The sequence below is a fragment of the Corticium candelabrum genome, chromosome 3, assembly GCF_963422355.1.
Source record: "Corticium candelabrum chromosome 3, ooCorCand1.1, whole genome shotgun sequence".
Classification (NCBI taxonomy): Eukaryota; Metazoa; Porifera; class Homoscleromorpha; order Homosclerophorida; family Plakinidae; genus Corticium; species Corticium candelabrum.
Window position 1 is genome coordinate 8,311,837 of NC_085087.1, and position 12,500 is coordinate 8,324,336.

The 12,500-nt window shown below is 45.5% G+C and overlaps 2 protein-coding genes across 2 annotated transcripts in view; both read left to right on the forward strand.

Annotated features, from left to right (window-relative positions):
- The window catches only part of LOC134176778 (hemicentin-1-like), a 16,288-nt gene that overhangs the window by 2,315 nt on the left and 1,473 nt on the right, over positions 1 to 12,500 (forward strand). Inside the window, exons 3-11 of the mRNA XM_062643438.1 lie at positions 375 to 662; positions 1,471 to 1,740; positions 4,194 to 4,505; positions 6,189 to 6,485; positions 6,877 to 7,155; positions 8,828 to 9,133; positions 10,217 to 10,369; positions 10,430 to 10,457; positions 12,359 to 12,500. The exon at positions 12,359 to 12,500 is cut by the window's right edge and continues 177 nt beyond it. Coding sequence (XP_062499422.1) covers positions 375 to 662; positions 1,471 to 1,740; positions 4,194 to 4,505; positions 6,189 to 6,485; positions 6,877 to 7,155; positions 8,828 to 9,133; positions 10,217 to 10,369; positions 10,430 to 10,457; positions 12,359 to 12,500 — 2,075 coding nt within the window. The remainder of the gene's footprint in view (positions 1 to 374; positions 663 to 1,470; positions 1,741 to 4,193; positions 4,506 to 6,188; positions 6,486 to 6,876; positions 7,156 to 8,827; positions 9,134 to 10,216; positions 10,370 to 10,429; positions 10,458 to 12,358) is intronic.
- LOC134176779 (uncharacterized) lies at positions 10,554 to 12,352 on the forward strand. The gene has a single exon (XM_062643439.1). The coding sequence runs from the start codon at positions 10,757 to 10,759 to the stop codon at positions 11,843 to 11,845; it is 1,089 nt and encodes a 362-aa protein (XP_062499423.1). The 5' UTR covers positions 10,554 to 10,756; the 3' UTR covers positions 11,846 to 12,352.

A 12,500-nucleotide genomic window follows, 5' to 3' on the forward strand; every position in this document is an offset into this window, starting at 1 on the left:
TTGTCTGTCTGTTTATTGTCCGTCTGTCTGTTTGTTGTCTGTCTGTCTGTTTGTTTGTTGTCTGTCCATCTGTTTGTTTGTTGTCTGTCCGTCTGTTTGTTTGTTGTCTGTCCGTCTGTTTGTTGTCTGTCTGTCTGTCTGTTCGTCTTTGTGTTTGTCTGTCTGTCTGTTTGTTGTCTGTCTGTCTGTCTGTCTGTCCGTCCCTGTCTGTCTGTTTGTCTGTCTGTCTGTCTGTCTGTATGTCTGTCTTGGTCTGTCTCGGTCTGTCTGTCTGCCTGTCTCGGTCGGTCGGTCTGTCTGTCTCTCTGTGTCTGTCTGTCTGTCTTCGGATGCATCATACGTTCCCATTAAATGATATGCAATCGTATGTGCAGATCTTGCAGACTATTCCTCATCTGCCAGGTCTACTTCAAAAGAAATTGTCAAGAACAACACGGTCTATCTCGAATGCCCCACCCCATTCCCAAAAAGCATTCCACCAGCTCGAGTAATATGGAAGAAAGACGGCAAGAAATTTGATGGTGGACTTGATCTTGGTCCTCACACAACCACCTTACAGATACCATCAGCAAATGCAAGCCTAGCTGGTTCGTACACTTGTAAGTTTCGAAATGACATGCTGCAGACGTCAGTTGTCAGTCCACCAGTGAAACTAAAGATCAGTAAGGCATATTACTGTGTGTGTTGGATATTATTAGAATGGTAGGTAGTCAACGTGAGTGGGAAACGAGGGACTTTTGCTGTTTTAATTAACTAACTGTGTGAAAATGGTGTGTAAAGGTTAGTGAGATTTGTGATTGATTGAGAAGTTAAAGAGGTGAATAGACACAAGGACAAGCACGCAGACAGACAGACAGACTGACAGACGTGTGTCTTTGTTGTAAACTTGAAATGTTAAAATGCGAGAGGGCAAAGTCAGACGGATGACACTGACACACAGACACACACACACACACACACACACACACACACACACACACACACACACACACACACACAGTGACACACTCACGCACGCACACACACAGTGACACACTCACGCACGCACACACACACTCACATGCGCACACACACACACACACACACAGACACACACACACACACACACACACACACACACACACACACACACACACACACACCACAGTGATACACATGCACACACACACACACACACACACACACACACACACACACACACACACACACACACACAGTGACACACACACACACACACACACACACACACACACACACACACACACACACACACACACACACACACACACACACACACACACACACACACACACACACACCACAGTGACACACACACACACACACACACACACACACACACACACACACACACACACACACACACATGGTGTGACGTAGTATTTGTTTTCAAATTTCTTGTCATACTTAGATGCTATTACCAAGTAGTTACATGTCTTTGCCTTTGTGCAGTTGACCCTTTCTTTGAACTACACTTCGTCACGCCAAGTAGTTATAATGTTCTTGTAACATCAGGACAGTCTGCATTGCTTCAGTGTGTCGCTGCGGATATGACTCCACCGTCTATCAGTTGGGAGAAACGTGTAGGCGAGCTTCCTGCTGGTCGAGTGAAATTTATTGGGAGCAATCTGAAGATTGAGAATGTGGTGAGCAGTGATGATGGGTACTATGTCTGCAATGCTGGGTCTACACATTCACAGTATGTCAAATTGATTGTGGATGGTAAGTCGTTGATATTTACACGTACTTATGTATGTCTTATTTCTGTGTTTGTGTGTTTGTTGTGTTTGTGTTTGTGTGTCTGTTGTGTTGTGTTTGTGTGTCTGTTGTGTTTGTGTTTGTGTGTCTGTTGTGTTTGTGTGTCTGTTATGTTTGTGTTTGTGTTTGTGTGTCTGTTATGTTTGTGTTTGTGTGTCTGTTGTGTTTGTGTTTGTGTTTGTGTTTGTGTGTCTGTTGTGTTTGTGTGTTTGGTATGTTTGTGTGTGTGTTTGGTATGTTTGTGTTTGTGTTTGTGTGTCTGTGTTTGTTAGTCATTGGGTCTGTTGCATTGTTGGTCTGTCTGTCTGTTGACTTGTAGTAGTGTCAGCTTTCCATTACCTGATACTGTTCACAGTGGAGCATGAGCATGTATGTAACACAGATATGACAATTTCTGCAGGCAAACACGAGACCTTCCATACACAGTTCTCTGTCATTGCTATGTAACCAGACTACATGCAGTCTGGTGTGAGACCACACGTGTGGTCTCTTCGCACGTGCACGTGGTGCTGCATTGTCTCATCTTAGAAGTCTTCAAAAGTACAAGTATCATATAGGCAGTGGAAATCAAACCCACCCCACCTGATCTACTTTTATCCTATAGTATGATGTGACTTCCACAATGGAACACCAGAGTGTGCACTAAAGCTAGGTTTACAATATGACGCTGATGACGCCAGCGAAGACGCTGAGTAGGTGTCAAAACGCTGACGCTGACGCTGTACCATTTACAATATCATTTGATGAGCTTCAGCGACGAGCCACTATGCGCATGCTCATCATAATCGTATACAAAATTCTGTGATTTGGTTTTCATTTCCTGAGTTTCTCCCTCACCAAGTTGTTGCGGAGACGCTTCCACATTATTTGGCAGCCTGCTGCTGGGAGCCCAGTTTTTTCGATACGTTTTTTCAAGCGTTTTATGTGCGCCTCTCATCTCTAAGCCACCGTGACTTGATCTGCCACAAGCAGCCGTACCTACACGTATACACTTTCGGTAGGCTTCTCTTCCATAGTTTACTTCCGGTTATTTCACTCCTGGATTTGATCTCTGATTTGTCGACAAAAGGCACGTGCTTCCGGTAGACGCTAGAGCACTTCCGGTTTGGTCGCTAGAGTTGAACTTGAATCAATTCTAGTGTCGGCGACGCTCGTGACGTGACGTGCGAGTGTTTACAATATGACGCCTGCCTGAGCATCCTCGCCAGCGTCATATTGTAAACCTAGCGTAATGTTTCAGACCTTGCCGGACATGATATCAGGCCATATTGAGTTTGGCCGGACACAAGGCATAACAGTAGGACAATCCGACTTATGCTTATTGATAGCATCTCTCCAGAACAAGGCGTAGCGAAGTTAGTGTCCGAAAGTAGCGTGTTTTGATTTACAGTGTACAATACCGCTACTAACGTACGCTATCTGGTCTATTATTACCCAGTGTGGTTTGCGTTCTCTTCCGATTTCATGTGCAGTGATGCTGTGAACGCACAACGTAGTTGAAGAAATCCGGATGCAACAGAGCAGTGCCACGTGCAAAGTGAGGGGAGGTGTGTGGTCTCGCGCCTGATAGCATGCAGTCTGGTTACCTACAGAAAGCGACACACATGTTTGCTGGTGGAAATTGTTGTGTTTACGTGTGACATGAAACAGCTTCCAACTGCCCATGCTACACGATGAACAATACTTGGTCACACCGAGTCACGCATGCTGGAACTCAGCTCACCCGAGTCCCCGAGAGGGCCCCCGGCAAGTCGAGCTCGAGCCAGTCGAAATCGCAACCGTCCGGCAGCATCAGTGAGCCACTCCGTCCATCCGTCCCACCGCACTGCGTGAGTACAGACGGACAGAAGCGACGCTAGCATAATCATAATTGTCTGTCTGTGTGTGTGTGTTCGCGATACGTGGCCACATCTTTTGTCTGTTTGCACACTCGGCACACGAAGGGGAAGGTTTGCATAAAAATAATTTAAAAAATTTATACACCGGGTCCCCTCTTGAGGGGTCGACTCTTGCGTAAAATTTCTTGATGACGCAAACGCTACACATTCCAGTTTATTCGAGCACGCGCCCAGACTAGTCCTGTGTAGGCTGTACGTGTCTTCATTCTTCGCAAAGCTACGCGCAAAGCACGAGGAAGTAGTAGGCTAACAAACAAATAGGATCGTGTGTGTGTGTGTGTGTGTGTGTGTGTGTGTGTGTGTGTGTGTGTAGATAAGTATATGTTGGATTGTCCTACTGTTATGCTTTGTGTCCGGCCAAAACTGAATATGTCCGGACGTCGTGTTCGTCAATGTCTCAAATCTTAGTGTGCACTTTATGACTGGCTAGCGTTACTGTATCTGTTTATGTATTGTATGTATTCTTTACACTTACTTCCTACAACGTATTAGCTTCTCAAAATATTCCCCTCTGTCTAGACGTTCCTGTAATTGAAGAGTTCAGTCCATCATCTGAACATGCACTTGTTGTTCAGAGGTCATTCACCGTCAGGTGCACAGCACGTGGTAAACCGCTGCCTCAAATTCAGTGGGCATTCAATGGAGCAGCCATCAACCAATCAGAGTTAGCTCATCTAGGCATCGTAAAGAGACAAGTGTCCGCATACGAGTCGAACGTAACAGAAGAATTAGATATCAAGAATGTGTTGAAGTCACACGAGGGATACTACCAATGTTTTGCATCAAACGTTGTTGGCGATACATATAGAACGATGTTTCTTCGCGTTGACGGTAAGTCGGGTGATAAAGTATTTGTTTGAGTATTGGACTGTTGTATTGAAGGGATGCATGTTAACATGCCAGCTGGTTGACCTTGGCATGTTGTTTTTCCAGGGGGGATGAGGATGGGGATGAGGTAGGATAGGGGTGGAATGGATGTGGGTGTGGTGGTGGTGGGATGGATGTGGGTGGGATGGATGTGGGTGGGATGATGGTGGTGGTGGTGGTGGTCACCAGGTGTGTGTGTGTGTGTGTGTGTGTGTGTGTGTGTGTGTGTGTGTGTGTGTGTGTGTGTGTGTTAAGGTGTGAGAGTGTGTGTTAAGGTGTGTGTGTGTGTGTGTGTGTGTGTGTGTGTGTGTGTGTGTGTGTGTGTGTGTGTGTGTGTGTGGCATCTGTAGCTCAGTTGGGTAGAGAGTTGCGGTCGTAGGTTCGCAGTCGAGTACAGACGTAATTTCCTTGGGCAAGAAATCCACACACAATTGCCTCTCTCGACTCAGGAGTATAAATGAGTACCTGGTCTTTGACTAGAGGTGGACTAGACCGCTGGCATGTCAGAACATCACGCAGTATTTATGGGTACGTGTGGACTTGAGGTCCAGTCCCACGGCTGCAACAAGTCAGTGCCCTTTGATGCTCTGGCCGTGCATCAAGGGGTTCGTCAGCACGGCCTAAAACTTCGAGTAGCACCGGGGTTCGTACCTAGAAATATGCAGGGGTGCTATCTTCGGAGCTATTCGAAGAGCATATCCATTTGTGTGTGTGTTGGAGGTTTAGTCAAAGACATAGTAACAACGACAGTCATGCTTCTATGATCATGTCACATTGTGTAAAGGCATTAGTGGCAACGTACACAACAGGCAAAACGTAACACAAAATGCAGACGTCTAGTTCTAATCGAGGCCTATTCTAATCACTTTGTTCTTATTTTCTTGTTCATTATTGTCGTCTTCATCGTCTGTTAGATCTGTCATCTTCATCGCACTTTGCTACGTCACTAAGTTTCTTTCCTACCTTTCGTTGTCTCCCCTTTCTTGTCCTTTGGTCCTTGATGTTCATTCTCTCTGCCCTCTCTTCTTTCTTCCATGTAATCCTCTTTAACATTGCCACGTGCTGCGCTGGGTGACGCCAGACCTATAACCACATGCACACTTTTAACCTCAGAAGGGTACGGTTGTCTGGATATTCGAGGCTCTCCTCGGTTACAACAGCATGCCGTTTTAGCTGCAGCAAGGCTTGATCAGGCTCCCTGCTTCGGGGCCGGCGGAGCACTCCAGATGTTGGGTGGGCCAGCTCTTGTGTGGCCAAGCTCCACCCACAGTGAACATAAAAATAGGTAATTTATTTAATCACTTGACCCGATATTTTCTGAAGTTTTCACCAAAAGCCTGTTGGTGGAAGTGCCATTTTCAAGAGTTGAGTAGGACATTGCCACCTGGCCCACTCTGTTCTGGCGGTCCTGTAGCTAAACCTCAGTAATCACGGCATATACTACTGTTGTCACATTTTTCAATATGTTAGAGTATTGGAGTGATTCATTTCCTTGTCTAGGAATAATTCATTGGAAGGATAGATCTCAGTTCATTAGACTGCAGCTGAATCTTGACATGTTAGACTGTTGTACTGAAGAGATGCATCTTACATTACTAAGATCAGTTAGCGAATTTTCGTTCTGAATTTTGATTGTGTTTTATGTAGTTCCTCCAAGCCTTCTTGTTCCTCCTCATGAATCGGTCGAAGTCCTTCAAGATCAATCGTTCAGTCTCATCTGTTCAATGTCTGGCAGTCCTCCACCGTCTATAACGTGGACACTTGATGATCACGATATTACAGCAGACAGTCATAGAACGATAAGGAAAACTGAAGCGAGGGACAAGACGGAGGAAATGTTGTCTGTTGTTCATGCCGATCATGTTGATTCGGGTGTGTACGTTTGTCGTGGAAAGAATGTAGCTGGTTCAGCGGCGTCGCTTGGGAGTAATGTGGCTGTTTATGGTGAGGATGGGGAAGATGGTTGACTTTGATGTTGTTTGTTTGTTTGTTTGTTTATTTTTCTGTCTGTCTGTCTAGATGTTTGTCTGGATGTCTATCTGTCTGTCTGTCTGTCTGGATGTCTGTCTGTCAAAGAACATTTATTGAAAACATCAACACTAATACAGATGTCCGTCTGTCTGTCTGTCTGGATGTCTCTGTCTGTCTTTGGCAAGTGTGTAGTCTATCTGTTCGGAAAGTCTGTTGTGTGTCTCTGTCTGTTTGTTTTAGTCTTTGTCTGTGCCTGCTTTGTCGTATCTTTCTTCTTTTGTTTTGCATTTGTCATAAGACATCTAGTTTCCTATCTGCATGTTTACCGACATTTGTGATGTTTTATTAACTTTCGTTTCCCTAGTTGGTGCCAAGATCACCAACATTTCGAGTGTTAATGGCAATCTTCATCAAACTGTAACACTGGACATCAAAGTCATTGGCCTACCAACTCCCACAATCCGGTGGTACTTCCATCAGTCACAAGAGCAGATCACGTTCCACGATCGTTACGAAGTCTTAGACAGTGGATCATTGAGAATATCAGAGCTACAGTTTGGTGATGCCGGACAGTATGATGTGGAAGTTGAAAACATAGTTAACAAGCAAAAACACACGGACAAGAGACAGCTGATGTTGTCAGGTGAGAAGAGAGATGCATGTTAAGGGGTTCTCTATTTTGTCGGCGTTTTAGTGAGAGTATGACCGTATACTAGGGGGGGAGAGAATCACACTAGCCGTACAGTTTGGAAAGTGCTTGTGTGTGTACGTGCACAGTGCCAGATTTCATCTGTAAGCCACAAGAAAGACAGTAAGAGGTTGCACAGACGGGACTTTGACATGTGACATGTATGGGTCTTATTTGCATGATGGAGGTAAAGCGGCAACTGTCGCTTGACTTATCAGCAGAGAGGGCACTGCCGCTCAGCCTGTCATATACGCAAGACCCACCGATTACTATGAGAAGGTGGTGGAAGCGTTGTGGCAGATGACAGACCTCCAGACGACGGACACGTTATGTTTAGTTAAAATGGCGCCGTACGTCGTACAGTAAGGGTAGGTACTTGTAACATATTGTCTTTAAGGTTTCATATAGGTGACATTACACAGATTGAAAAGTGCGGACATTGACCATTTTGTTTTCAGGGTGGGTAGGGGTCTGGGTAGGGGTCTGGGTATGGGTATGGGTATGGGTATGGGTATGGGTATGAGTATGGGTAGGAGTAGGGTATGGGCCTGAGTAAGTAGGGATAACGGTAGGGGTAAGAGTAGGGGTAAGGGTAAGAGTAGGGGTAAGGGTAAGAGTAGGGGTAAGGGTAAGAGTAGGGGTAAGGGTAAGAGTAGGGGTAAGGGTAAGAGTAGGGGTAGGGTTAAGAGTAGGGGTAGGGTTAAGAGTAGGGGTAGGGTTAAGAGTAGGGGTAAGGGTTGGGGTAAGGGTAAGAGTAGGGGTAAGAGTAAGAGTAGGGGTAAGGGTAAGAGTAGGGGTAAGGGTTGCGGTAAGGGTAGGGGTAAGGGTTGCGGTAAGGGTAGGGGTTGCGGTAAGGGTAGGGGTAAGGGTTGCGGTAAGGGTAGGGGTAAGAGTAGGTGTAAGAGTAGGGGTAAGAGTAGGGGTAAGGGTAGGTGTAAGGGTAGGGGTAAGAGTAGGTGTAAGGGTAGGGGTAAGAGTAGGTGTAAGGGTAGGGGTAAGGGTAAGGGTAGGTGTAACAGTAAGGGTAGGTGTAACAGTAAGGGTAGGTGTAACAATAGGGGTAAGAGTAGGTGTAAGGGTAGGGTAAGGGGTAAGGGTAAGGGTAGGTATAAGGGTAGGGGCAACCGTAGGGGTAAGGGTAGGGTAAGGGTAGGGTTAAGGGTTGGGAGTTGGGTAAGGGGGTCTGAGGTAGAGGATAGGGTGTTTGGATAGGGCAGGGTAGGGGTCTGGGTAGGGTAGGGGTCTGGGTAGGGTAGGGGTCTGGGTAGGGCAGGGGTATGGGTAGGGTAAGGGGTTGGGTAGGGTAAGGGGTTGGGTAGGGTAAGGGGTTGGGTAGGGTAGGGGGTTGGGTTGGGTAGGGGGTGGGTAGGGGGTTATGTAGGATAAGGGTTGGGTAGGGTAGGGGGTTATGTAGGGTAGGGTTGGGAGTTGGGTTAGGGTAAGGGGTTGTGTATGGATTGGGTAGGAGTTGGGGGTTGGGTAAGGGTAATGGGTTGGGTAGGGGTAAAAGTTGGATATGGGGTAGGGGTAGGGGTCTAGGTAGAGTCTGGGTAAAAACAAAAAGTTATCGTTTTTCATAAAATGTCTATAAATACAGACGGCTTCTTATGTTTGTGGCTATGTTTAGTTTCTCCCATTGTATCGAAACACGAAGGCATCGTGACTCAAAGTGTTGGTGAATCTGCGGTCATCAACTGTTCTGTTCAATCGCATTCAATTCCGTCGTCTATTGTCTGGTACAAAGATGGAACTGAGGTTTTGGCGTCTGATGGAGAGAGGATATCGTTTAATGTTGTGAGAAAGGAAGAGTCGTATAGTTTGACAAGTCAGTTGGTGATTGGAGAACTCAGCGATGAAGACAGCGGTAACTACAGCTGTGTGACTGATATGGATGGGAGAAAGTTGCTGTTGGATACAGTGGAGTTGGAAATTGGTTAGCAGTTGTATGTGTGTTAGTTTAGGTTTGTGTGTTTGTTCATTTATTCTTGCATTTTTATTAATTGAGTGTCTTGGTTTATCTGTTTTTCTGTTTTATCTGTTTTGTGTTTGTCTGTCTGTCTGTCTGTCTGTCTGTCTGTCTGTCCAGCGACAACAACAAAGCAATTAATGAACTACCTATTGTTTGTAATAAAAGTCTAAATCTGTCTGTCTGCCTGTCCATTCGTCTGTCTGTCTGTCTGTTTGTCTGTGTGTTTGTCTGTCTGTCCATCCATCCGTCTGTCTGTCTGTCTCTCTGTCTGCCTGTTCATTTGTCTGCCTGTCTGTTTGTCTGTCTGTTTGTCTGTCTGTCCATCCGTCTGTCTGTCTGTCTGTCTGTCTGTCTGGATATGTCTACCTATCTGGATGTCCATTTGTCTGGATGTCTGTCTGGCTGGCTGGCTGTCTGTCTGTCCAGCGACCTAAGGTCGATAACAGCAAAGCTATTAATGAACTACCAATTGTTTGCAATAAATGTCTAAATCTGTCAGTCTACGTGTCCATCCGTCTGTCTTTGTGTCTGTTTTGTCTGTCTGTCTGTCTGTCTGTTTGTCTGTCTGTCTGTCTGTCTGTCTGCCTGTCCATTCGTCTGTCTGTCTGCCTGTTTGTCTGTCTGTCCATCCATCTGTCTGTCTGTCTGTCTGGATGTCTCCTATCTGGATGTCCATCTGTCTGGATGTCTGTCTGTTTGTCTGTCTGTCTGTCCGTCACTAACAGCAAAGCAAGTAATGAACTACCAATTGTTTGTAATAAGAGTCTAAATCTGTCTGTCTGCCTGTCCATTTGTCTGTCGGTGTGTCATTTTGTCCATCCATCCGTCCGTCTGTCTGTCTGGATCTCTGTCTGGATGTTCATCTGTCTGTCTGTCTGCCTGTCCGTCCGTCCGTCCGTCTGTCTGTCTGTCTGCCTGTTCGTCCGTCCATCTGTCTGTCTGTCTGTCTGTCTGTCATTAGTTCATTTGGCATTTAGTCATGTATTTCTATATTTGTTTGTGTGTTTGTCTGGTTTTTGTTTGCTCATTATATCATCTCTCTGTTAGTTACTCTGGCAACAGCAAGTGCAGTAAAGAAAGGTTTTCCTGACGCCGCCATTGCTGTCATTGTTGTGGTGCTGGTCTTGGTTGGTGTCGCTCTTGGTATTGCTGTAGTGGTATGGCTATGGAAATATAGAAAAGACACAAGCCTTGAGAAGAGTGAGTTTGCATGACCTACTTTTATGGTTTTGTGGCTGATTAACATCACCTGACATGTAGGTATGACAAGTCAAGTTCAACTTGAACGGTAAGACACACACATGCGTGTGCGTGTGCACGCATACACACACACACACACACACACACACACACACACACATGCACACACACACACACACACACACACACACACACACACACACACACATACACACACACACACACACACATCGAGAGGGAAGAAACTAGGAAGGATGAGAGCAAGATTGGTGTTGGTGAAGGCTGTGGGAGAGATAATGGGAACAGACGATTGTCAATAGAAACCGTAATGAGTGGGATATAGGGCAATGCAGCAGGCAGATAGACTGTAATGTGGTTGACGGACGGATGGACAGACTAACTGACAGACAGACAGACAAACAAACAATCAAACAGACAATCAGACAGACAGACAGACTAAGAGACAGACAGACACGAACTGTTCCACCTAGACTTTTGGAGTCTGCTGCAGCCATCCATGACACACTGACAAGATCAACGTTCACCAATCTCTTGGGTAGAGGCAATCTAACAGACTGGCAGTGGCTTGAAGCAACTTTACCAATACGACATGGAGGATTTGGTCTCACAGCTTTAACATCTACAGCACAATTTGCATTTCTGTCTAGTTGTGTCTCAACCCTGCATACAATAGCAAAACGAATTTCTGATGCTGAGAGATTGCTTGATGAAGTTCAGAATTCACATCATTCAAATAGTTCCATCAGCAGAGATTTGTGCAATGTTTTGCCTCAAAACAAAACTCTCGTAGAAGTTACCAACGACAGGAAGCAAATACAACACAAGCTGACTGAGGAATACATGAAATCTCTGTCAAATGGTTTTATTCAGAATTCATCTTCGACTAGAGACCAATCTCGAATGAAGTCCATGCAAGGCAAAGGTGCAGGAGCGTGGCTCCTGACAGGACCATCATCATCATGGCATGCATTATCTCCGTGCGATTTCCGCTTGGCATCCTTGATGAGACTGGGCTGCCAAATGCCTTTGGCTTCTGGTCAGTGTGACTGTGGGAAAGAATTAGACTCAGATGGATACCACCTAATAACATGTAAGACTGGGGGCGACCCGGTAATCAGCCATAACAACATGGTTTCAGCATGGTCAGACTGTTTGAGTCAACTGCAATTACATCACGTAAAAGAACCCAGGGGAAGGTATGTTAATTCTGAAGACAGATCAGACATAGTCGTATTCGATTCGGCATCGGGGATGGATCTTGAATTGGATATTGCTCTAGCGCATCTCTGGAGCAATGAACTAGAAGGTTTATCAGCTACAACTCAAAGAGCAGCGGCAACCAGAAGAGAAAATCTGAAGATCAAAAAGTACGACCAGGAGCTCTTGCCTGGAGGTTTTCGACCAACATTTGTGTATAGTCTTCGAACATTTTGGCTGTCGGGGAGAGAAAGCTGAAGACTATTTGAAGAAACTGTCACAGCTATCAAGAGACGAAGACGGAAAGCCAAATGCATCAAGCTTCAAGACATACTGGAGATCTGTGTTTTCTGTGTGTCTACAACGATCAAATGCTAGAGTGATTGACAGAAAAATAAAGAAGATTGTTTCAAGAGACAGCAACATAAACATAAATAGTTGTAGGTAGAACCAAGCCCTATTGGCTTGGGTAGTATTTAGTTGCTTTACTTAGATGATGTATAATAGTTCAATGTTTGAAAATATGTATTGACAGACAAAGAGACAGACAGACAGACAAAGAGACAGACAGACAGACAAAGAGACAGACAGACAGACAGAGACAGACAGACAGACAAAGAGACAGATGGACAGACAGACAGACAGACAGAGACAGATGGACAGACAAACAGACAGATAGACAAACAAACAGACCGACAGACAAACAAACAGACTAACTGATAGACAGACGGATGGACACTGATTTTACTTCCTAAATGCCACTGTTTGCAGGGTCATGCGACATTCAGATCAGACAAGTCCTGGTTTCTACGCATCGTCTGGTCCTCATCCTGCTCTTGAGATCGATGTGGACGACACACAAGCAGATGCATCTGCTCACCAGGATGCTCACAGAGACGTCTCGTTTTCTTCA